At 43.7% G+C, this 26,532-nt stretch overlaps 1 protein-coding gene across 2 annotated transcripts in view; it reads left to right on the forward strand.

Moving 5' to 3' along the window:
* Positions 1-26,532, forward strand: part of TLCD4 (TLC domain containing 4) — a 147,337-nt gene that overhangs the window by 70,172 nt on the left and 50,633 nt on the right. For both annotated transcript variants that reach the window (XM_040359970.1, XM_040359971.1), the window contains exons 2-3: positions 3,346-3,506; positions 12,071-12,160. In XM_040359970.1, the coding sequence (XP_040215904.1) occupies positions 3,352-3,506; positions 12,071-12,160 (245 nt within the window). In that variant the 5' untranslated portion in view covers positions 3,346-3,351. The remainder of the gene's footprint in view (positions 1-3,345; positions 3,507-12,070; positions 12,161-26,532) is intronic.

Genomic DNA, 26,532 nt, shown 5'->3' on the forward strand with positions numbered 1-26,532 from the left:
GGGTGTTAGCGCTACTGGCACTAATTTGACGCTGCCTGGAGCGACGCAGACCCTATCTGGCGCTAATACCAAACTTTGATCACCCGCTGGGCGATCAGGGGGTTAAACCTTTATTGGGAAAAATATGTCAGGTGCCTTGACGCTATAAAAAATAAACTAGCTAAACTGCGTCACCTGTGACACTTATACTGTGATCACTGGTGACAGGGGGTAATCAAGGGGTTAAACCTTTATTGGGGGGTCCCTAGACTTGTTAGGGCCTAAGAATTATTACCCTAACAATTATTTTGGTCACTAATGACACTAGTACAGCGATCAAAAAAAAATCTGATTGCTGTACTGGGTGACACAGTGACAGGCAGTGAAGGGGTTAATTTGGGGGGTGATTCGGGGGGGGGGGGGGGTGGATTGTGTGCCTACGTGACCTGGTGTCAGTGTAGTGTTGTGCAACTCACTTTTAGATGTTCTCTCCCTCTCGGTCTGGAACGAAAAGACCGACACGAGGGAGAGAACATCACTTCCCCTGTCAATATTTACAGTTACAGAGACAGGGGAAGACATCCATTGGCTAAGATTGATCACCAGGTCCAGGCCAGATTTTATTGACCTGGGCCTGGAGATTGATCAGTTCTGAAACAAATCTGATCGTCGGGAACGGCAGGGAGGCGCGCACGCTCAGCAACTAGTTAAGTTACACATTCATTTCTTATATTGCTGCTGAGCTGAAGCGGTGAGACCTCTGGACTCTATAGTTTATAAAGTTGGAAGAGTTATGCCTCTGGCCTGAAATTGAGACTCTGTAGTGTGGGAAAAGTGAGAGTATTTAAAGGGAACAGTGAACACAATGACAAATAGGAGTATATCTCCCGATTGAGGACACAGACAGCAATAAAAGTCTGACACAATTTATGACCCTCTGACTAAACTAGAAAATATGTTTTGGCTGGCATTCTGCTTTAAAGGGTTAGTTCACTTTTACAAAAATAACTGTCTATGCAGGTGAGGGGCACCTGATTAACATTAAATTGTGCAGCTTTGATTAAGTTGGATAATGCCATAAAAACTGCCAGGGATGCAATCATCCTGTCTTGCCTTGTTGCTAGGACGTTGCTAAGACACTCCCAGCCATTTACACCCACCATCACAGGATCTAGCTCTCAAGCCCTTGCATGAGCATGGTGTATTATCTCCACTGATGCAGCGTCACTGAGCTACTGAGAAAAGGTCGAGAGAGCGCATGTAATAGGAGTTTAAATCAGCTGTAAAACCTGGTTCACACCTATGCATTTTTTAGTTTTCAGTTTTGCAGAAACACACTACAGTCCATTAAACATGGTTTCCTATGGATGTAGTTCACATCTGTGCATTTTATGGAAAGGGCCTGGGACTTTTGATTGGTTTTTGGTTCGATAGACTTCAATGGATCAAAAATGTGTATTTAAAAGCACAAAATGCACCTAGAATAAGGGAAAAAGGGGGTTTAGGCTGTTTCAGCCCCCCTTTTCCTCATGGGATTTTGGCAGGGGACAGTTTCAAGGCTCCCCTAGGGCTTTTAGGCGGGAAGTAAGGGGATTGGTTAAAGCATTGAGTTGCTAGGGGTGAAATCTGAGGTGGTGATAGGTCAGGAAGGTTTTTTGAGCGGGAAAGGTTTGGGTTGGTTTAGGTATTTGGGTTGCTGGGGTAAATTTGTAAATTTAAAGGCTCAGGATAGGTCAATCAGGGTCATCTGATGTTTCCAGAATTTTCCAGTTCTGGGAAAGTCCCTATTTAAAGAGCTGGTTCCGTGGGTTCGGGGCCAGCCGTTTCCAAGGGAGAACTGACTGCCGATCTCACCGCCCCCCCTTCCCTTGTCGCGGTATAGCTTTGGTAAATCCATTTTGCAGGTTGGCAAAAGGGTATAGTGGTTGGAATATTTAAGGAATTTATGCAGCTTGAGTCTTTGTGGCTAAGCTGTAATTTTATTGGTTACAATTGATTATATAAGTTTTAATAGGTAATGGTAATATTTTAATAATCATTTTAAATAAACCAATAGTTATGCAGCGGCCATTTTTATTAAAAATAAAATAATAATAATAATTTGGTGATGTTAATAAGGTTATTTTAATAAAGTGATCTTGTGTATTTATTTATTTATTTAATAATAAAAATAAAAAATCCATTGGTATGTCCAGGCATCCTGCGTATAATCCCATATGCAAACTGCAACCTGCATAAGTGTGAATCAGGCCGAGGTGTCGTAGCAACATCTTACCAACAAGGCAGATTGAGATGATGTTCAGTCACACTTCAGGAGGTACATCAATGGTCATTTGTCAACTTTAGTCAAAGTTGCACCATTTATTTTTAACTAAAGGTGCCCCTTACCTGGAAAGATCGTTTTTTGGCTCTTTAAAGTGGATGTAAACCCCCCAAAAAATTTTTTTATTAAGGCTTGCACCTTGTACAGTATAGGATTTCATGTCATCTGTGCCACGAAGAGTTAATCCAGCTCTGAGCAGTCCTCTTATCTTTTTTGAGTGAGATAAAAGCTGACACACAGAGAAATAGGAGTCGGTTTCTCCCCCTTGTTGTGAGTGACAGGTGATTTACATATCTCATGCACAAGCCTGAGAGAGGCATTCTGTGTACTTCAGATCCCCTCCTCCTTTCTTCTCCAGCTCTCTGCATGATTGGCATGTTGAAGTCATGCAGGGACTTTTCTGGGTTTTGACTGGATGTTAGTGATCATAGAAGAAGTTCAGGAGAAAATGCAGTGTAGAGGTGGGAGTCTACTGACATCATGCCTCCACCCACTCCGGTCAACAGACCCACCCACAGAATCTGCAGAGGGGAGACATTTGACAGGTAAGGATACATGCAGGAGGCATGTATATCCTTATAGATAACCACTATGGCAGTAGTTTAGAAAGGATGAGAGTGGGTTTACATCCACTTTAAGACCGATTCTCTATTTCACATATCTCTGCAGCAGGTGCGGTGCGTTTTGCAGAAAAACTCTGTGTGTGTTTTGGTCCGTTTCAGGTCTGAAATCACACAAAAATTTGGGCTGAAATCGGACTTGAAACGGTGAACCAGCATGCACCGGGCCCCCGCTGTGAGCCGCACACGGCCCATATGTGAACCGAGCCTTGAGAATATTCACCAGAATGTGCAATCAATTATTTCTTCAAATACGCTGGCGGAGTTCAGGAAAAAAAAAGTCCATACAGCATAAACAATGCGTTTCTATAGTCTACTTAGGTGAAAGATGCGCAATATGTTTTATTTTGATTGTTTCATTTTCTGAGTTTTATGAATGCTTTTTTTAACATTTGACTTTTTTTTTTTTCTTTCTTCATGTAGATTACCATGCCTAATTTCAGCACGCTGACTGTTTGCATCACTGCAACCAGCTTTTCCATTTCCCAGCTCCTGTTTCATGTAGGCAGCTCTTGGTTCTCAACACGTCTGACTTGTGGCTTCAGAAAACTCAGTCCAAAGCAGAAGATTGAATGGAATTCCAGGTAGTAATTAAAAACACATGTCCTTGTGGTATTAGCTATACTGTGTACACAATGTACTGTTCTTGGCTTAGATACTAAACGTGTCGAGTTATTTTACTTTCACTGCATTCTTTAGAGTGGTTGTAAAGGCTCAGGGCTATTTGTCTTCATGTATATGCATAAAGGGGAAAAACCTTCTGTGCAGCAGCTCCCCTAAGGCTGCATTCACACCTGAGCGTTTTGTCGCCTGAAGCGCAACGCTCAAAAACGCTAGAGGGGAAAAAATACATTATTCCCTATGGAGATGGTTCACATCTCCACTCCAAAACGCCTGACGCCGAACGCGCGAATCAGGCGGTTTGGGCGTTTTTGAGCATTTCTATTTCCCATAGAAAGTAATGTAAACGCTCGATTCAAGCGACTAGCGCGATAACGAGCGTTTGCTACGGGCGTTTTGTCACTTTAATCAATAGAACATTTCACCCAGGCAGAAGATAAAAAAAAATCTACCAACATAGCAACAAGTGATGAAAAGATGATAATTTTTCCTATTGGCTAAAATAAAAAACGTCAAGTACAAAAAAGTCGGACGACGCTGTATGCAAACACGCAAATAGGCATAAATACGCACAAAAAAAAGCCGGAAAAAAACGACCGAACGACCTACGCTCAGGTGTGAATGCAGCCTAATGCTTACCTGAGTCCCATCTCGATCCAACGATGTGTTGGGTCTCTTCCTCCTCATTGGCTGACACAGTTCATTGGCTCCCGCTTCTGTCAATCACAACCTGTGAGCCAATGAGGAGAGAGCAGTGTCAGGGCCGAGCCATGCTCTGTGTGTGAATCGACACGCAAAGCAGCTAATCGGGAGCGAGCCTGCTCTGGTGCTCCCATAGGAAGCTGCTTGCTATGGGCCAGGAAAACAGCATGATCTGTGCTTGATTAGCTGCAGTGCAGTGGAGGGCAGGGTTCATTGACCCCTGATGTCTCCATAAAGGTCCTGTCACCGGGTCGATGCTATCACATAGAGGGCTTGTTAGCTCCATTGTGATGGCAACAAAGTTATAGTGGTACCAAAGAATACATTTTTAAAAAAATCTAAGTTATTTATGATGATGATACTTTTTTATGTCTAGTTCAAGGCTTTAATATTTTAGGTTATACTTAAAATTATTTAAATTAAAAACCCAAACCTCATCTTCAGGTGTCCCCAGCTGAATTCTTCTTCTGTGTTTGCCACAATGCTATGGAAGCAGATGTGTGGGCTCCCACCAAATCCGGGTACATTGTCACACATGTGGCTTTGCCCCGTCCCTGCTCTCTGCTCAGTGGCTGGGTCGCTGTCCTGTGCAGGGAGAGAGGAACGTGCCGCTACAAATGGGCACAGCGCTGGATCAAGTGAGGTAAGTTTTTCCTGGGAGGTGTAAGGGCAATACTGCTACTGGGACATTTTTACCTTACTGTAGGGAATTCATTAAAGGGGAAGTAAACCGCTGGCATTTTTTTTTCTGCGTCGCATATTAGCACATAATGTGAAACTTACCTGCAAACGAAGCCCTCCACCGATGCGTGCTGGAGGCCGCATCCATCTTCACCCATCCTCCTTCCGGGTCTGCGGACTACGGATTTGTGACTGCCCAGAGTTGCCTGATGTGACGGGTGGCTGTTCCTTCAGAGCGCATGCGTTAATGATGTCATCAGCTGCATATACAGTATATCAATATCTCCTAAACGCTGCTAGTTTTAGAGATATTTACAGTACCTGTAGCCTTATGAGGCTCGATTCACATCTATGCATGTTGCTTTTGAGCATTTCTGAAGTGCTTTTTGTGGTGCTGCCGTGTTTTTGGACACGCGTTTTTACTAAGATTTTACCGCAATTTTTTTTACACTGTATATAGCTGGTTGCTATGGTGGAGGCCAGGAAGCCGGCCCGCCGCGTCCTTAACAAACGATGAGTCATCAGCTGTCAGCGGGCTTCTCGCTAAATGAAAAAAAAAGAGAATTGCCGGCTAAAAAAAAGTTGAGAAAAAAACAGCGTGGACCCAACCCCCCCCAGGTCCATACCAGGCCCATACCAGGGGACGAGCGAGTGACCCCCCCCTGTCCTAAACCATACTAGGCCACATGCCCTCAACATGGGGGGATGGGTGTTTTGGGGCAGAAGGAGAAGACCGGAGGATAAAGATGTGGGAGAAGATGGAGGAAGACCGGAGGACAAAGCGGAGAAGAAGAAGACATTTTTATTAAAAAACTGTCTACTGTATTTTTTAACACTACACTACTTTTTTTTGGTAAATGGGTAGGGGTACAATGTACCCCATACTCATTCACATGGGAGGGGGGGGGGGCGGGATCTGGGGCCCCCTTGTTAATCTGGGGCTTCCAGATTCCGATAAGTCCCCAGCCCGCAGACCCCGACAACCACCAGGCAAGGGTTGTCGGGAAGAGGCCCTTGTCCCCATCCCAAAACACTCATCTCCCCATGTTGAGGGCATGTGGCTTGGTATGGTTCGGGGGGGGGGGGCTCGCACGTCCCCTCCCTTTCCTGATCTGCTGGGCTGCATGCTCGGATAAGGGTCTGGTATGGATTTTGGGGGAACCCCTCGCCATTTTTTTTTACATTTTGGCACGGGGGTGCCCTCCAAATCCATACTAGACCCAAGGGCCTGGGAGGGGACCCCACGCTTTCTTGTTTTTTTTTAGCCGGCAATTCTTTTTTTACATTCAGCGGGAAGCACCCTGACAGCTGATGACTCATCGGTTGTTAAGAACGCTGCGGCCGGCTTTCCGTCCCCTCCTTAGCAACCAGCTATATACAGTGTAAAAATAAAATAAAAAAAATAATGCAAATCACGGCAAAATTGTGGTAAAAACTTAGTACTTGTGTTTTGGATGAGGGTCCATTGAAGTCTATTACATGCAAAATGCTGCATTTTCCAGGAAAAAAAGTCCCTGACCCTTTCCAAAAACGCAAAGGCACAAAAATGCATTGATGTGAACATGTTCCATAGGAACCCATGTTAAAATGTTTCCTTGCATTTCTTCAAAATGCAAAATGCACAAAAAAAAACATTAGTGTGAATAAAGCCTAATAGGCCTACCTATTTATACAATTTATACAATTAATCAAAAGGAGTTTACAACCACTTTAAGGTAAAAATGACTTTAACCATTTCCGGATTGCCCATCGCACATATATTGTGTCAGGGAAGCCCGGCTACATGAAAAACGATGTACCTGTACGTTGCTTTGTGCATGAGATACTGTCGGCGCGCACTCTCCACAGAGAAGCAGAACAGGGATCTGCCTATGTAAACAAGGCAGACCTCCGTTCTGACAGGAGACAACACTGAGATAGGCTGTTCCTGGTGATCAGGAACAGCGATCTCTGTGTTCTCCCAGTGAGCCCATCCTCCACACAGTTAGCTCACACAGCTTACCTTTTGATTGCCCCTAGTGTTCACCCTTTCCCTGCCAGTGTCATTTATACATTGATCAGTGCATTTTTTTTAGCACTGATCACTGTATTGGTGAAACTGGTCCCCAAAAAGTGTCACTTAGGGTCATATTTATCTGCTGTAAAGTCGCAGTCCTGCTAAAAATCGCAGATCGCCATCATTACCAGTAAGAACAATGAAAACTATTTAAAATCCCTAAATCTATCCCCTATTTTGTAGACGCTATAACCTTTGAGCCATCTTGTGGTGGCCGTTGGTATGACCAGACAACCAGCAATGCTAATGGAGCTTCCCCTGTCTGTTTTCACTGCCATCTCCTTCCCTCTAATTAGAACCCCCAAACATTATATTTATTTTTTATTCGAACACCCTAGAGAATAAAATGGCAGTCGTTGCAATACTTTCTGTCACACCGTATTTGCGCAGCGGTCTTACAAGCGCACTTTTTTGGGAAAAAATACACTTTTTTTTAAATTAAAAAATAAAACAGTAAAGTTAGCCCATTTTTTTTATATTGTGAAAGATAATGTTACGCAGAGTAAATTGATACCCAACATGTCACGCTTCAAAATTGCGTCCGCTCGTTGAATGGCGACAAACTTTTACCCTTTAAAATCTCCATAGGCGACGTTTAAAAAATTCAACAGGTTGCATGTTTTGAGTTACAGAGGAGGTCTAGGGCTAGAATTATTGCTCTCGCTCTCCCAATCGCGGCGATACCTCACATGTGTAATTTGAACACCGCTTTCATATGCGGGCGCTACTCACGTATGCGTTTGCTTCTGCGCGCGAGCTTGGCGGGACGGGGCGCGTTCCTGACTCCTAACTTTTTTAGCTGACTCTTGGATTCCAAGCAAATTTGTCAAGCCCTGTTCTAAACTAAAAACAGAAAATGGCTCTGCGGGGAAACTAGTTACCCCTCTCCTTCCTAGTGTTCTGGGCTGTGGGCGGTCCCTTGGTGTCATTACAGCCAGTGCCGGGCTGTTAACCATGTATTGTACGTAAAGGAGGAAGCAGTGCCACTGAGGCCCAGAGCAGTTCAGGACCAGGCGCACAGATCAAGATGGCCTGCCAGAGAGGAGGGTACGGTAAGTAGTACCCTTGATAACGGCACCCAAAAACGTAAACTAGCACCCAAAAACGTAAACGAGTAGTTAACTCTTGCAGGGCGGTAGGGCCCACTGCAAGGGTATATTTTCTAATAAATCTGGAGTTCAGCTTTAAAGAGATGCAAGGTCGCACAGCTGTGTTGTTAGCTTGCTTGTGACAATTGTACTCTTATCACTGACTGGTTATACTGTCCTCTTATGCCATACGGGATGTTCATTTGGTTTCAGATCATTAGGGAACTTCCGAAGCTTTATAAAAAGGCATTTCTTGGCCTGGCTTTCCCTGCAATGCACAAATGCTATTTAGCTTTATATTTCACTGACTACTGTCCCTGGGTGTAATCTAATGCGTGCAGGGAGAATTTAAAATAGCTTTCCCCTCTTTCTTGGCAACCAGGCGAGTTAATGTGGCCCTTTGTGGTAAAGAGTTACAAGGGAAAAAGAAGCTGATTTATAGAAGCTCGTGGACCAAGGAGATTATTATAGTTATCATCGTACTCTCTAGAACAGGGGTAGGCAACCTGGGGCACTCCAGCTGTTGCAGAACTACAAGTCCCATCATGCCTCTAGGAGTAATTGTAACTGCCAGTCTTGCAATGTCGCATGGGAAATGTAGTTCCACAACAGCTGGAGGGCCCCAGCAGTACTGATGCAGTTTGGTAAAACAAATTCTACAATGAACAATTCATTATCTGTGACAGTTAAAGTGTTACTAAAGGTTCGTTAAAAAAATTAAAATAAATAAATAATAATAAACATATTATACATACCAATGATGTGCAGCTCGTTTTGCACAGAGTGGCTCCAATCCTCATCTTCTGGGGTCCCTCAGCGGCTGTCTCGGCTCCTCCCCGCATCAGTTAACCCCCCTGGAAAGCGCTTTCCCAAGGGGGTTACCTTGGGGGCGCGCTCCTGAGTCTAGTATTTGCGTCCATAGACATAAATGCCAGACTCGGCCCCGCCTCCGTGCTTGCATCATTGGATTCGATTGACAGCAGCGCGAGTCAATGGCTGCACTGCTATCTATCTATTCAATGAAGAGCCGAGAAGACCGCGTTCTCGATGCAGGACTTTCGAGGGCTCAGGTAAGTAAACGGGGGAGGGGGGGGGGGCTGGGGGGCCGGTAAGCATCGGATGTTTTTTTCACCTTAATGCATAGGATGCATTAAGGGGAAAATACCTGAACCTTTACATCCCCTTTAAGGACAAGTAGAAAAAAAGGTTAAAGTGGTTCTAAAAGCCTTAAGGTTTTGCACAGAATACATTAAGCAGAACAACCTCCTGTGCTGCAGCATCCTCCCATTGCCCCCCCCCCCCCCGATCTTTGCTGAGCCTGATATGACCCAGCGATGTGCACGAGACCAGCGGCTGTTGCCTCTGTCTCCCTCTTCATTGGGCAGATTGATAGCAGCATCAGCCATTGGCTCTTGCTGCTGTCAATCAAATGCTGTGATGAGGAAGTTGGGGGCGGGGCTGAGTCACCTGTTCTGTGTCAGTAGACGCAGACTGGGTGGCTCGGGAACGACCATGCACGAAAAGTGGCTTTACCTGTGGGCACTTGCCTGGAGCGCCTGCGGGGGACCCCAGAAAAGGAGGATTGGGATGCTCTGCACAAAACGATTGCACAGAGCAAGTAAGTATAACATGTTTGTTATTTTAGTTTGAAAAACAAAAAACAAAGGTTTAGATACACTTTAATAAGAATTATTTAGATAAAGACTAAAAAGTTTATGGAATCAGGAGGAAAGTGTCACAGAAGTAAGAACTGTCATAAAATGAAGTGATGATGATTGTGACTTTGGAGCGCCTTTGATACGATTTTATGTTCTCTGGACCACAGACGCATCAAAAGTCGCACGAAAGTAGTGCAGGCACCTTTTCAAAATCACTGCTACTTCTAGTCCCACCGATCTGAATGGGTGTCATTGCAAATAGCGGGCTGCGACTTGTCATGTCCAAATTTGCATGAGTGTGAATGGGCCCTAAAATAACTGCAAGCTAAACTTCTTCAGGCAAACATCTAAATACACAAATGAAATACATATAAGGGAGCAGTTTTACCTGCCATAGGATTTGTATGTCTGTCCAAACACTTCTGAGAATTACTCAGCTGTCTGGTAGAGAGGTAGACCTGTTTTTTTTCTCTCCTGCAGTTCAGTAGAACTTACAGGTCTTGTCCCTCCCTCAGCCTGTGACGGAACAGTGAAAAGAGAAGTAGCAGAACGATGAGCTCATCTCTCTGTCACTCTGCTTTCTCCTTTATCAGAATGTTCCTTGTCTGCACATGATCTGATTGGCTCCTGGTGCTGCTGCTCCCTCTCCCATTTCAAATTCAGGATTCACTGCTTGCATTAAAACAAAGCATGTTTAACCTCCCACCAGACGTATAGTAAAATGACAGTGGATGGGATCTGCTCTCATTGTGGGACGACGTTGTATGATGTCACCCCAATCTCACTGCTGTGATCGTGGGCGCGCCATGTCTCTAATACACAATGGGGCCTATGATCAGTCAGTGCTGCATTTCAGTGATGCCAGTCAGTGCTTCATTTCAGTGCCTGCTCATCAGTGCCACCTATCTGTGCTGTCTATCATTGCCCATAAGTGCTGCCTATCAGTGGCCATCAGTGCCACCTATCAATGCCCATAAGTGCCGCATATCAGTGCCACAAATTGTAATAGTTTTTTTCCCTGGTCCAATTCCAGGATGCTTTTTTATTCTGCCTCTGATCCAAATCTATGATGATGTGAATGCATGCATGCAAAAATAATCACACTGGGACACACTGGTTCAGTGTGAGCTCTTCATCATCAACAGGAACCCCTGGAGTTTATTCAAGGTCTCAGCCCCTTATATAAACAAAGTGACATAAGAAAATTTCATCACATATGTGTATATATGATTGGTTCATTCGTATATGGTCCTTCTCCTGTGACATCTGTTTTTGCCACGAGGCGACATTCCATAGCTTTTCAGGACCTATCTTCTCTGCACGGTGGGAGGGGTAGGAAAAGGAGTGAGAGTAAGACATCTGTTTCTCGCCTCGAACAAGTGATGTCATAATTTTCACTCAAGGAAAAAAATTCTAATGTTTCTCAAGTATTTACTAAGACATATATATACACACACACATATATATATATATATATATATATATATATATATATATATATATCGCAAAAAGAAAGGAAAATAATAATAAAAATAATAAAAGAAAGAAAATAAATTAATAATAAAAAATAATAAAGAAGAAAAATATTCCAGTGGTTAGAAGAGAGAGATAACATAGACATAATAGTCATTTTATCAACTCCATCACACTATCAGTACCCATCAGTGTGGCACATTAGTGCCTTCTCATCAGTGCCCTTCAGTGCCGCCTCATCAGTTTCCATAAGTGTTGCCTCATCGGTACCCATAAGTGCTGACTATCAGTGCCCATAAGTTTCACCTCATCAGTGCCCATAAGTGCCGCCTCATCAGTGCCCATCAGTGCCGCCTCATCCGCGCACAGCAGTGAATGAGAAAAATAATTTATTTTCAAAAATTTCTGATAGAAACTAAAATTAAAAAAAAACATTTTTAAGCTTTTTTAAAAGGAAGCACCAAAAGAAAGCTCTATTTGTGTGAAAAAAAAATGATAACAATTTCATTTTGGTGCAGTTTTGCAGGACCGCGCAATTGTCATTCAAAGTGTGACAGCGCTGAAAGCTGAAATCTAGCCTGGGTAGAAAGGGGGTAAAAGTGCCCGGTATGGAAGTGATTAAGGATGTATTATTGAATACTGAGTTGCATGAATTTGTGCCTTTTCTATCTGATTGGAGTACAATTTTAAGACTGTCATTTAACCTCTGTGTATCAGTACTGCTTTGATCTAAAGAGAGAGAGAGCTTTGGATCAATTGTTAGTGCAAATGAAAAAGTCTACAGTACATCTACTACTCAACTGTTTTGTTACAAGTGCACTAATACAACTACAATTATCCTATGTGACATTGAGCTCTTTCTTCCTCAGGACAGTATCGACGTTCCATGCACTGGTAGTTGGATGTTTCTGCTTGTATATTTTACTGTACGATGACGCTGTCAATGCTGACCCAGTTTGGTAAGAGGTGCTATCTTTTGATCAATTTCATACATAAAACATGAGGGTTACTGAGAAGTGTTTGTAGATCAAAACCTGTTGATTACAAATGATCGACCTTTCTTTATTTGTATGCAAAATGTAACGTTGGTACAGTTACATTTCAGATATTAGTTAAAGTATAACTAAGGGCAAAACTTTTTTTTTTTTTTTAGTTTTGGATATATTGGAGAGGGATTAGACCGCCTGTCAGTTTTTATTGCTGTCTGTGTACGCGTTAGGGAGATTCACCCTATTTCTCCTGATTACCATTATCATTGAAAGTGAAAGTAAGAGAAAATTCCACATTTTGGGTTGTCCCCAGAAAAGTAATAGAGGGGGAATCATCCAATGGGGACACTAGTTCTGGTGACCTGGGGTTCCCCAAGGAATTCCCTTAATTTGCAGAAATTCCCTCTCACTTCCTGTCTGGCTGTGGGACAGGAAGTGAAGGGTAATCTCTGCAATGGGGCACAGATGGCATAAAAAAATATGACAATATAACCCTCCCTTACTTTATCCAAAAATGAAAAAAAAGTTTTGCCTAATAGTTCTACTTTAAATATCAGAGCACTCTGCGCCAGGGCCAATGATGTACCCTATAATCTCTTGATAATCCATAGGATTGCAGAGAGCTGGTATGGGTCCAGCCTGGAAGATTTTTGACAAGCGACCAGGTGATCTAGGCAGCAATAATTTGCAATATTTTGCAGATATACCGTATTTATCGGGGTATTGCGCGCTCCGCGTATAGCGCGCACCCCTAAACTGGACCCGCATTCCTGTAAAAAAAAAAACATTTTAGTACTTACAGTTTTGGTGTCTTGCGCGGCGTCCATCGGCGGCCTCGTCGGGTCCAGCGTCCGTCTGCGGCTTCGGGTGTCCTCTTCGTCGGGTCCGGCGTCCTTCTGCGGTGTCCTCCCCGATCGATCCCCGCTTTCCCGCGCCGAGTTTGAACACTGCGCTGGCATATACCGAGCGCAGTACACTCGTGTATAGTCGGGCAGGCTCGGCTACTCTCGGCTACTCTCGCGCTCACGTCCTGTACGTCCAGGACGGGAGCGCGAGAGAAGCCGAGCCTGCCCGACTATACACGAGTGTACTGCGCTCGGTATATGCCGGTGCAGTGTTCAAACTCGGCGCGGGTATCGGCGTATATCGCGCACCCACCATTTTGCCCTGATTTTCAGGGCAAAAAAGTGCGCGGTATACGCCGATAAATACGGTAATCACCTGTCTCACTGAAGAAAAGAAAACAAGGGTGCTCTGAAATGTATAAAGGTGTAGTTACACGTTCTTGTTTATCACAAGGCTTATGCACACGATCGTAATTTCCAATGAAAAAAGTCAGACGGAATTGTTTCATCGGATATTCCGACCGTGTGTGTGCCCCATCAGAGTTTTTCTTTCGGAAATTCTGACAGAGAAAAAACATGCATGCTTAGGATCAAGTCAACGCATGTTCGGGAGCATGGAACTTAATTTTTCTCGGCTCGTCGTAGTGTTGTACGTCACCGCGGTTTGGACGGTCGGAATTTGGTGTGAGTGTGTGTGCAAGACAGCTTGAACGGAAATTCCGATCGTCTGTACGGGGGGCATAAGTTTGGCAAAATGGTGAACTAACTCATATCCTGACCACTCTCCGGGTCCCGATGCACGTCATGTTGGCCTGTGCTGCTGGTGTATTGGTTTGTACACTGCAGTTCAGTTCCCTTTTTGGAAAGTAGACAAGTCCAAGGTATTTAGAAAGAGACAATTTTTTTTAAGTTGTAATTTTTCACAATGCTTTTTTTACATACTGTCAGCACTGCAGTACAGCATTATCATATAATACATAATCAGGAACACTTACTACTGACAGTATGCAAAAAAGAAAAAAAATATGTTTTCTTTTTTTTTTTTATGATTTTAGTTTTTTCTTAACACACTGTGACCAGAGCAATACATTGTTTAGATAGTAACACTGTACAACTCTGGTGAAGTGAGCAGGATATATATATATATATATATATATATATATATATATATATATATATATATATATATATATATATTTTACACAATATGATTGTTTATACCAGTGAATTTCATTGGTATAAGCAACAATTTTTAGTGAATGAAACTGATTCGTTCAGAGTGTTTTGTTGTGATTAACCACATGGTACAGATGACCTGTGATTGGCCCTCTCTGTACCATGTAATCACTGTGACCAATCACACGTAGCAACACAATTGTACACAATGGATGCCATGAAAGGAAGCGATCTATTGTTTACCGTTGTCATGTGATCTGCTGTGATTGGTCACATGATATTTGTTCAGTGCCTGTGTTCTCAAAGACCAACTCCAGGCAAAACAAAAAGTCTACCTTTGTAGTGAGCCATGGGGAACTGCAAAGGTTAAATGCTTGTTAGGTCCAGGGTTTGATGTTAGATTGCTGCACTAACATTGCTTGTGTTAGTATGGCAATCTGTCAGTTATCTTTCATTTATCCTGCTGGGTTGAACGTAAAAAAAAAAAATGTGTACCCTGCATTACCCAGCCCCTGCAATGCCCTGCTCCAGTACTGTCCTCTTCCTTATGAAGCTCCAGTCTGTGGGTGGTCTCTTGTCATCATGCATGAAGCAGGGTTATTAACACTGGTATAAGGAGGAGGCAGGAGTACAATCATGGCCAGGTGCACTTTGGAGAAGAGGCTTGTGGGACTGGTCACACCACTGTAGGAAGCCTGCTGGCACAACGTATTAAGCCTCGTACACACGATCCAGTTTCTGGGCAAAAACCAGCAAGAAACTTGCTGGGAGATATTTTTTTTTTCTGAGGAAACCGGTCATGTGTACATTTTCGTCGAGGAAACAGTCGAAAAACTCGACGAGCCAAAAAGAGAGCATGTTCTCTGTTTCCTTGACGGGAATGGAGAAAATTGGCTTGTCGAGTTCCTCGACAGCCTAACAAGGAACTCGACGAGGAAAACGATGTGTTTCGCCCGTTGAGTCGTGTGTACGAGGCTTTACACTTTATTCATGAAACCCTGGACCTAACAAGCATTTAAAGTGATTGTAAATGATCACCTTGTAAAACAATCCACTCAGTTTAAAATAGAAATGAAAGGCAAAAATATTTTTGTATAGATATAAAAAAAAATCTAAATACCTTTTTTTCCCTTTTTTATAAGATTACATTCCCTTTGTTCTAAGCTGCATAAGAGCTGGGGGGAGGAGAAGCAGCAGTACACTGAGCTTCCCAGTGAATGGCTGTGTAGCTTGTCAGGACAAGTCTGATCATTGGAGGAGAGCACATTGAGTTCCCAGCATAGCTAGAGAACTGACCATGGTGTGCTCTCCTGCTTAGTGTGGTCAGTTTTTAATAGGAAAGCAGGGGGACTTTTAGGAAAACCAGGGATTTCACATAAAGGAAGCAATGCAAATACTGTATAACAGGATGGTTTCTCATACAATGGTACAGCAGGGACATATCAGGAACATGAAGGCCCGGATTCACATAGGAGTTACGACGGCGTATCTCCAGATTGCGGGCCGTCACAACTCTGCGCCTGATTCATAGAATCAGATACGCCTCAGGCCCCATACACACGATAGAATCCATCCGCGGATAAATCCGTTCAAACGGGTTTCAGCGGATATATTCTATGGTGTGTACACGCCAGCGGATAATTATCCGCGGATATTTTTCCGTCGAATCGCTTTTCAGCAGATAAAATATTTGCTGACATGCTTAACAAATATATCCGCTGTGAAGCTATCCGACGGATATATCCGTTGGTTAGTACACATTATCCGCGTATAAAAATCCCGCGCATGCTCAGACGAAATAAGGGGATGGGAGCACTCGTTCAGGTAAAACTCTCGTTTGTTTCTGATATGGCACATTCGTCCTGTTAAAGCTCTATTGTGTTGTTTCTTGCCTCTTTTTTTCTCTGCGTTCTCTTGCTAGAATAAACCCGTTTTCTTGCTAATGCTATCTATCCAGATGTTGTAACTTTATTGTAGTCCTCCACATGTCTATGTTTTGTGTTTATTTTTTAAATGGAATTTTTTTTTGTTTGGTGTTTTCTTTTCTTAATATTTTTTGTGCAATTTCTGGCACCATTGTTTTTTCATGCACATTTTTTTTTGGTTGCAATTTCTGGCACCATTGTTTTTTCAAGCACATTTTTTTTTTTTTTTTGTGCAATTTCTGGCACCATTGTTTTTTCATGCACATTTTTTTTTTTTTTTTTTTTTTGGTTGCAATTTCTGGCACCATTGTTTTTTCAAGCACATTTTTTTTTTTTTTTTTTTTTTGTGCAATTTCTGGCACCATTGTTTTTTCATGCACATTTTTTTTTTTTGTTTTTTTTTTGGTTGCAATTTCTGGCACCATTGTTTTTTCAAGCACATATTTTTTTTTTTTTTTTTTTGGTTGCAATTTCTGGCACCATTGTTTTTTCAAGCACATTTTTTTTTTTTTTTTTTGGGTGAGGTTATGTCACCATTTTTGTTATGCGTGTGTTTTTCCTTTTTTGTTTCACCAAGTTGGTACACCAAATGTCCCCCCCCCCACAAGGAGTTGGTGTCCTTTCTAAATGACACATATTACCAAAAATGTTTCATGCCTAATCAACACAGTGTAAAAAAACAATAGACAAGGTATTTCTGAAAATAAACTCACCATTTATTTCAAACATAATTCAACCAAAAAATAACTAGAAGGGCAGCACTTGCTGAGATAGCAACATACATGCAGACTTGTGTTCCAGACTGCACAGGCAACATAGTCAAGGACAAAATGGCAAACCTTGAGGACCGCATACCGACAACTAAAGAGAACAACTACAAAAACCAGGAGCAGCAGCAAGCGAGCCAATGGAGCCCAGGCTGTGGTAGTCCAAGAAGCAAAAAGTTTTTGGGGGATCAAATGGAAGGCCGGGAATCATCGTCTCCTATTCCTTCTAACCCTCCTTGCAGCAGATCTTCCACGGATCCGGAAATGGCCTCTTGCAGATGGGGAGGATGTGGCAGCAGGAGGAGGTAAGAGATGTTGGGCAGGATGGGCCGGGTCACTGATCTCGGTGTCATCCGTCAGCCAGCCCCTCTGCATCCATAGAATGACCTGATTAAATAGGTTCCTGGCACGCCTCTGATCTTCCTCCCCCCCTGTTGCTAGTTCGTGTGCAACATAGGCACTGTAGGCCTCAGTGCGGGTGAGGGGGGCCCTCATTATGGCGCTTGCCTCCCTTATCATCTCAAGGCTCCTATCCTCCACTTCCCTCCTGCGCCTCATTAGGCCTGCTTGCCTGACCTGGGGGGGAGGGACATGTGGGCTTGTGCTAGCCCTGGGCCTGGGGCCCTCCTGACTAGTGCTTGGCCCGGCCTCCTCCTCCTGGCTGGCAATGACCCCTTCCTCCTGGCTGGCATGCATCTCGGCCTCAGTAGCCGTCAAATCCAGGCTGGTCTCTTCTTCCTGTGGCAAAAAAGGGACATTTTTTACAATTTGACACCAGCAAATCACACACATTTTCAAGGCTCTAGACTGGTTTGTTTTAGCTTACTTTAATGTTTAATCTACTCTCCTTCTGATCCCTGTACTTGTCATCCAGGACCCCTATTTTTCAGACCCCGAATTTTCTCAGCCATTTTTTAGTTTGTGCTTACAATATCAACTCAAGAATTAAACCATAATTACCAGCCCAAAAATTTGGTGTAAAATACTCTACCTCATCTGAAGAAGTGCTCAATCGAAGTTCTGGACGCCTGCCAGCCAGCCCCTCACTGTTCTCCTCCTGTCTAGGGTGATCCGTGGAAGGTCTGCTGCCCTGCTGTCTGGGTGGAAGGCTTGACATTGATCGCCGGCCATCCATTTGATCCCCCCAAAACTCCAGCTCCTGGTAGTACCACAGACTTGGCTCCGTGGACTGTCTTGCTGCTGCTCCTGATCGTTGCGCCCGTAGTTGTCTTCTTTTTGTGCGGAATGCGGCCCTCAGGTTGTTCAATTTGTTCTTGACCATGTTGCCTGTGCAGTCGGGAACCAATGTCTGCATATATGTTGCAATGTCAGCAAGTGCTGTCCTTCTGCGCGCCCGACTTTTATAGAGGGGGTGTCTACTATCCCAAAGTAGGGGCGTCTCCCGATACTTCGCTATAAGCAGACTGATCGCCTCTTGGCCCACAATCTGGTCCATTTCCTTGGTGAATGTTTTTTCACAAAAAACACAATTAACACACTGTAAAAATAAAAATTAAGAAGCATAAAAAAATGCACAGCATTCACATTGTAAGAATATGTGGCACCAGATTTCAAAACTACTATGCAAACACAGTGTCTCCTGCAGCTAAAATGCTGCCCAGCTCTGCCCCATTGTTGTGACCAAAAATTCTTTCATATGCAGCCCATTTTACCAAAAAGTTGCCTAAATACGTGTCAACTCTAACCATCCTCCATTTTTTATATTTTGACCATTCCTCAAGGTACTATTTCATGTGTACCTAGCATGCCCCTCATCATTCCTGACATAGAAATACACTTCATAATAACCTCTGGCCAACCAACACAGAACAATACTTGCATGATCACAATACACCTGTCAAAAACTACAAATACGTAGAGCATTCTTCACATCTACATTAAAGTGATGTGTGAAAGCATTGTGAGAAGGAATTAACGTTTTGGGGACACAAGAAACATAAGTAGCGTTAAAAGGGTGCAAACAACAGACCAAACCCCAATCCCATGGCTCTATATTTTTTAGGCCTCTGCTGATCCCATGTTCCAATTTTCTTACCTTACTATCTCTAGCTCCTCGTGAAGCACCTTCAATTAATCTCCGCGTAAAGTACGTAACCACGTGGCTTCCTTTTATACACTCCGCGTGTGCGTGACACACCGCCTTTGCCATGCCCCCTAATCAATGTTAACTCAAAATATCTGGCGTTAAGTGGGTAACTTCTGTCAAATGCGAGAATCAGCTCCGCGTAACGTACGTAACCACGTGGCTTCCTTTTATACACTCCGCGTGTGCGTGACACACCGCCTTTGCCATGCCCCCTAATCAATGTTAACTCAAAATATCTGGCGTTAAGTGGGTAACTTCTGTCAAATGCGAGAATCAGCTCCGCGTAACGTACGTAACCACGTGGCTTCCTTTTATACACTCCGCGTGTGCGTGACACACCGCCTTTGCCATGCCCCCTAATCAATGTTAACTCAAAATATCTGGCGTTAAGTGGGTAACTTCTGTCAAATGCGAGAATCAGCTCCGCGTAACGTACGTAACCACGTGGCTTCCTTTTATACACTCCGCGTGTGCGTGACACACCGCCTTTGCCATGCCCCCTAATCAATGTTAACTCAAAATATCTGGCGTTAAGTGGGTAACTTCTGTCAAATGCGAGAATCAGCTCCGCGTAACGTACGTAACCACGTGGCTTCCTTTTATACATTTCGCGTGTGCGTGACACACCGCCTTTGCCATGCCCCCTAATCAATGTTAACTCAAAATATCTGGCGTTAAGTGGGTAATTTCTGTGAAACGAGCGAAGAATCTCCGCGTAACCTACGTAATTACGTTTTATTCATTCTCTACACTCCGCGTATGCATGAACCGCCGCCCTCGTACACGCCCATGACGGGACATTTCCTGGTTTCCACGCCCCTAATCTCTGTGGGGATGAAAGATGGCGATGACAGGCGACCATGCACGGAGCTCTCAGGCCAGAAGTGAGGGGAGAGAGGCAGGAACGTCCCGATCCCGTCCCAAACGGTATAAGGCCACTAATATGGCTTTTGAGGAAATGATAGAGCTGGTGGATATAATGCGGAGGAAGGACTATGATGGCAAATATGGGCCATACAAGACCCCCAACCGCAGAAAGGGGAAAATAATGGAGAAGGTTGCAAGAAAAATGAAGAGAATGTTTGGGATCACCCGGTCCAAGGAGCAGCTACGGAAGCGGTGGTCTGATTTGAAACTGAGGGAGCCACATCAGTACAAGCGGATCAAAAAAATCTTAAAGAAAAGTAAGTTAATTATATTAGTTGGGGGGGGGAACCTTTTTTGAATTTTAGCTTGGTCAGGTACATTTCTACATCTGTCTCCTTGGCCTGGTTGTACTTCTGAGCTCATGTTGAAATAGAAGGTGTTGTTCTCCAACATTTTTCTTGGGCAACGACTGTTAATAGTAAACATCTTTGACATCAGCTTATTTCTCCCAAATATGATGTTAGCCCAGGAACAAAACACCTGGACATGCCTCTCTGGTCAAAAACATGGTTTGTAAACATTGTGTACAAATATAGTTGTTGAAAATGCAAATCCAAGACTGTGTAATGCCAACAGTGCTACTAAGCTGGTGTTTTCATATCTGAAATCCAGAGCACCTGTGTCTCCACCTAAATATTATGATTGTAATTTGTATGGTGTCCGTGTTAAAATTTAAGGGGGGGGGACATCCATGTGTGTCACTTTGCCAAAAAGGGCCCGAATCAGAGCTTGCCATAGAAGTCATCCAAAATGTAGGAGTGGGGGGGAGAAGACCCAATTTAGCCCAAAAAAAAGCCTCTTCCTTAATAAAGCAATGTATGCGATTTCTGCTCTACAATATCTGTGTGTTGATGAGTATACCTTTTTGTCATTGTTTATTTAAGGGGAAAGAAGACGCCTGCAGTTTGAAGAGGCTGAGAGGGCCAGACAAGGCCAACATCAAACATCTCGCCATGTGGAGGAGGAGGAGGATGTGGAAGGAAGAGAGGAGGATGTGGAGGAGGAGGAGGAGGATATGCAAGGAAGAGAGGAGGATGTGGAGGAGGAGGAGGATATGCAAGGAAGAGAGGAAGATGTGGAGGAGGAGGAGGATGTGCAAGGAAGAGAGGAGGATGTGCAAGGAAGAGAGGAGGATGGAGTCATCTTGGATCTGGTACTTGTGGATGAGGAAGGGGAATTTGATGAGGATGCTTTTAACAATTTAGAAGATGGTGGATTGATGGAAGGAGGAGTCGTTGAGGATGATGGGGAAGTGGTGCAAGAAGGAGGAGTGATTCAAGATGTCGAAGATGTGGAGGTTGGAAGGAGCACACCATCAGGTCAGTGTCACACCAGCTTGATATGGAAAAACAGATGTAGATAGGCTTGCCACCTCATCCCTTTATTCACAAACACATATGGATTACACATGTTCTGTGGCTAGTGTAATGCTGATATGGCACCAGATGAGTTTAATTACCACCTTAATCAGCCACAGAACCTGTAAAATTAATATGTGTTGTGGTTTAAAGGGATGAGGTGGCAACCCTATGTAGATCTATAGACAGGCTTTTTCTGACATTGTATTTGTTTGGCTTCATTTTGTAGGGGATGAAGATGTTGGTCATCATTTTTCTGCCGCCAGTGCTGGAATCATAATACAGCAAGTGATGGAGTGCAGCAGTGAGATGGACAACATGCGCCAAAGATTGCATCTCATGGAACAAAATGTGAAATCATACTTTTTAGAGTTCTGCACCGAGCTGGAAACTATGCGCCAACAAATGAGTGCCATAGAACTGAAATATAAAAACATCATTGACATGATGGGCCGGGTCAAAGACTGACCACCCCCCCCCCACCCGCCCATCCCCCAACCTGTTTTATTTTGTTAGTCAGCAATACGCCAAAATTTGAAGATGCACACACAGTGTGGCAACATGTGCTATCTGCCATCACAGGATCTTGATTATCTGTGCTTTGTGGGTACAACCCCCTCCTCCATTCTCAAGTAGTTTTGGAGGAAGGGTTTGCTCCCACATAACACAGACATTGATCACTCATGATGGCAGATAGCACATTTCGCCCTTTGTTGTTGTTTAGATGTTGTAGAACTGACATTTGTCCATTGGTGTGTGCATCTTCAAATGTTGGCGTGTTCAGGTGTGAACTCACACCATGACTGGGATGTACAAGTGAAACATTTTTGAATTTTACATGTTTTACACATTTTATATGTTTTTTAAAAAATAAAGGCTTCAATCAAAAAGCAGAAAAATTACAAATTAAAAAATAAAAAAAATAATATTAAAATCAAAGAAAAAATAAATTTTTTTTTAAATTTTTGAATTACAGTAAAAATTTAAAAAAAAAAGTTTGTGGAAGATTTGAATTATTTTCCCCAAAAAATAAAAAATTTATTCCAAAAAAAAACACACACAAAAATTGTGTTCTGTTTACTATTGTGAAATATTCTAGTTGTGGGAAAAATGTAAATTTTAAATACATTGGTGAACTCCAAAAATATAGGAGAATAATGATTGTTAAAACTCCAAGAATTCGAGAAGTCAAAAATATAAAAACAAAAATAATCAATGGAAAAAATCAAAGTTGACATGTTTGTTAAGAAACATTTGATTGAGTCATCAAGGAAAATGAAAAAGCTGAAAATAAAAAAAACTTGTCCAAAAAACAAACAATGAGTGGCTTTCTTCTTTTATATGCTGGATACCCAGTTTGTAGATGAGTGAATAATGTCCAATTGTGTTTATTTACTAAAACCTGAACCCTACATTTGGCACTAGAAGTGCACTATTTTTGGTGAGAACCAGGAAGACAGATAAAACGAGAAAAAGCAGTAATGACAAACAACTGTATAAAGTCCAATGGTCTAATTATTTATTATTTCTGTGAATATTCCTTTCTTTTGGGGGCCGAATTAGAAAGTAATATCATCTGGCATAGCAATGGCCCCCCGACCCATGAAGTACTCAACATATTTGTTGCGTACCTCACGAGCAGATTGGGTGCCAATGCCAGCGCGACCAGTGACCAGCCCAGGGAGAGGATCTGAGAGTAGTCTTGCCTCAGAAACGCTGTCGGGTAGGTACGTCTGGGAATGCCTGCGTAAAAAGTTGTGCAAAATGCAGCAGGCAAATACAATGGTGTTCAATTTATATTCCGCCAGATGTATAGCTGTCAGGAACAGGCGGAACCGGTTGGAGAGAATCCCAAAGGCATTCTCGACTACCCTCCGAGCTCTGGACAACCGATAATTGAACACCCTCCTCTCGTAGGTGAGGCTCCTCTGGGGAAAAGGCCGCATTAGGTTAGGTCCAAGCCCGAAAGCTTCGTCCGCTAGGAACACAAACGGAAGTCCTTCCACATTATCTTCATCTGGTGGCAGTGCCAGACCACCAGTTTGTAGACGATCGTAGAATTCAGTCCGTGAGAACACTCCCCCATCTGACAGCCGGCCGTTCTTCCCCACGTCCACATAGAGAAACTCATACTGTGCCGACACCACCGCCATCAACACGATACTATGAAAACCCTTGTAGTTAAAATAGTCGGACCCCGAGTGGGGTGGGGGCACAATGCGGACGTGCTTCCCATCTATTGCTCCACCGCAGTTCGGAAAATCACAACGCTGGGCAAATTGGGAAGCCACAGACTGCCATTCCTGTGGTGTGGAGGGTAGCTGTGGGGACAAACAAAAAAAAATGTTTAGTAATTTATCAGATAAACATTGCAATCACAATACAAAAACCATCACATTGTGCAACTTCAACAACAGGATTCTAATTTCATACCATCATTGTGAAGTGAGTATTTAGTTAAAACAATCTAGGCCCACTTAATTATCAGACTCCACATCCCTCTGATGATAGAGCAATAAACTAATTTCAGGGGGGAGGAGGGGGGGGGCAGAGCTACAATTGATTAGCCACAAATTCAAAAATTGGCTAGGTGTGTTTGGGCCTAGCAAAGCATGCTGGACAGGTTTATGGTGGGTAAGGACAAAATATGCAGGTAGGCCAAACTAAATTTTTTTTAAGGTTAACAACATGCATGGGGAGAAAAGGGAACATCCCACACACAGCAGATTCAAATCTCATGGTTATTATGGAAGAAAAAATAAATTAGACTTTCTCCCACATTTAAAAAAAAAACATTGTGATGTTAAAATTAGGGAACTTACCTTAATATACTCCTCCTGCAGAACATGTATGATGGCAGTACACGTCTCCGGTATGATGACCCCAAGCGCCTGCGGAGAGATGCCTGTGGAGAACTTGAGGTCCTGCAGGCTCCTCCCAGTCGCCAGGTACCGCAACGTGGCAATAAGCCTCTGCTCGGCCGTGATGGATTCCCGCATCACAGTGTCCTGCCTCGTGATATAGGGGGACAGAAGTTCCAGCAGACGGTTGAATACGGGGTCCGTCATGCGGAGAAAATTCCTGAAATCATCAGGATTATTCTCCTGGAGTTCCCTAAGCAGAGGCATATGTGAAAAATGGTCACGCTGGCGCAACCAATTCTTGGTCCAGAAACGCCTCCTCCCAGTGTTCCTGCCCAAACAACTGATTCGCTGAGCCTGTCCATAAGCAAACCCATAAACACCACCAATTCGCGAGAATCGACGATGCTGCTCCATCATGGATTCAAACCGACAGGCTGGTCAGTCAAGAACACACTCCAACAGAAAGCACCCCCAAATCCAGCACAACCTGCTAAGCCCGCACGACACACAGATACGAGCGCACAGTACGCGGAAACGTGCTGAAAGCCTGTGCCCGAATGCCAACTGCAAACCCGCAAGCACACGCACTGAACCCAAGAATACCACCTGTCAAAACACGGAGACTGAAAAAGCACGAATCGGCTCTAACCAAACCTTCACTAGCACGCGGTCACACGGAACTAGCAAAAGCGGAACAGAGGGCGGCGCCGTTGACTTTGGTCTTCCCCTTTATAGTGACGTCTTACGTGGTTTACGCTGCATACGTTCTAGTTCGCGGGGATTTTTATACGCTAGTGTGTACGTGACAGCGGATCAACAGATAAATCCGCCGATCCGCTGAAACCGATCCGCGGATAAATTCAAGCGCATGGATTCTATCGTGTGTATGGGGCCTCACAGTTGCCTAGATACGAGCGGCGTAAGTCTCCTACGCCGTCGTATCTTTGGGGGCATATTTACGCTGGGTGGCGCTTCCGTATATTTCCGCGTCAAATATGCTAATTAGCTAGATACGCCGATTCACGAACGTACGTGCGCCCGGCGTATCAAGATACGTTGTTTACGTAAGACATACGCCAGTGTAAAGTTACCCCTCATAAAGCAGGGGTAAGTCATGTTAGGTATGGACGTCGGAAACGTACGAACAGCGTCGTATTTTACGTCGTTTGCGTAAGTCGTCCGTGAATGGGGCTGGACGTAAGTTAAGTTCACGTCGAAAGCATTGACTATTTGCGGTGTAATTTAGAGCATGCGCACTGGGATATGTTCATGGACGGCGCATGCGCCGTTCGTTAAATGCGTCAATTAGGTTGGGTAACGATTCATTATCATAAAACACGGCCACACCAGCCGACTTTGAACTACGCGGGCTTACGCCGGCACAGTTACACTACACCACTGTAACTTAGGGCGCAAGTTCTTTGTGAATATGGGACCTGCCTCACTAAGTTACGGCGGCGTAGTGTATCTGAGATACGCTACGCCCGCCTAAAGATAGGCGCATCTACGTGAATCTGGGCCGAAGTGTTTAGGTAACAAACGCAAAAAGGTTGAATTTTTGTTTTGCCCGGAATTGGGCTTCGAGAACAAATATCATGCTATTATCAATAATAATTAGTCTCTTTCTTGAGATAATCATATCTTGCGTGTAATTCTTTGTCGCCTTTTATTTTTTTATCGATCTATTTTTGCTTTAGAAAAGTTCAATGTGATGTGCTGACTTACAATTTGTTATACGAAGCTACAACAAACGCTCTTCATTTGATTTCATTGACAGCTGCTTCTAGAAATGTTTCAAGCTTCATTTCTTCCATAACTGAATAAATGCATTTTTTTCATTCAGGCGGAAGAATACTTTTGAAGCTCCATTGCTTTTTATTTATTTATTTAATTCTATAAAGAACTCATCGACCCTAAACCAGGGCCGTCTTAATAGCATCTTGGGTCCCTGGGCAAAGTAATGCTCTGGGGCCCCTACAATGATGACAGTGGGCCATATTCTCAAAGAATCTCCGCCTGCTTCGCTTAGGGCACTTACACTCCGCTGTCCCAACTTACTGGAGCAGGTGTTGTATTCCCCAACCACTTGCTCCATAAGTTGGGACAGCGGAGTGTAAGTGTCCCGGCGTAGCCTGGCGGATCTCCAAGGGGGCGGCTTCTATTCAAATGAAGCGCGCCCCCGATGCAAAAGAACTGGGCATGCGCCGGGCTGCAAAAAGCCCAGTGCGCATGCTCCAGTTCTCGGCGGAAAACGTCAATGACGCTGACGTGTGCGTCATTGACGTAAAGTCGTATTCAAGAACGACTTACGTAAACGACGTATCCGACGAAAAAACACGACGGGGACCCGACGCCATCCGTAACATGGCCTAC

This window comes from Rana temporaria, chromosome 7 (genome assembly GCF_905171775.1).
Source record: "Rana temporaria chromosome 7, aRanTem1.1, whole genome shotgun sequence".
In the NCBI taxonomy this organism is placed as follows: domain Eukaryota; kingdom Metazoa; phylum Chordata; class Amphibia; order Anura; family Ranidae; genus Rana; species Rana temporaria.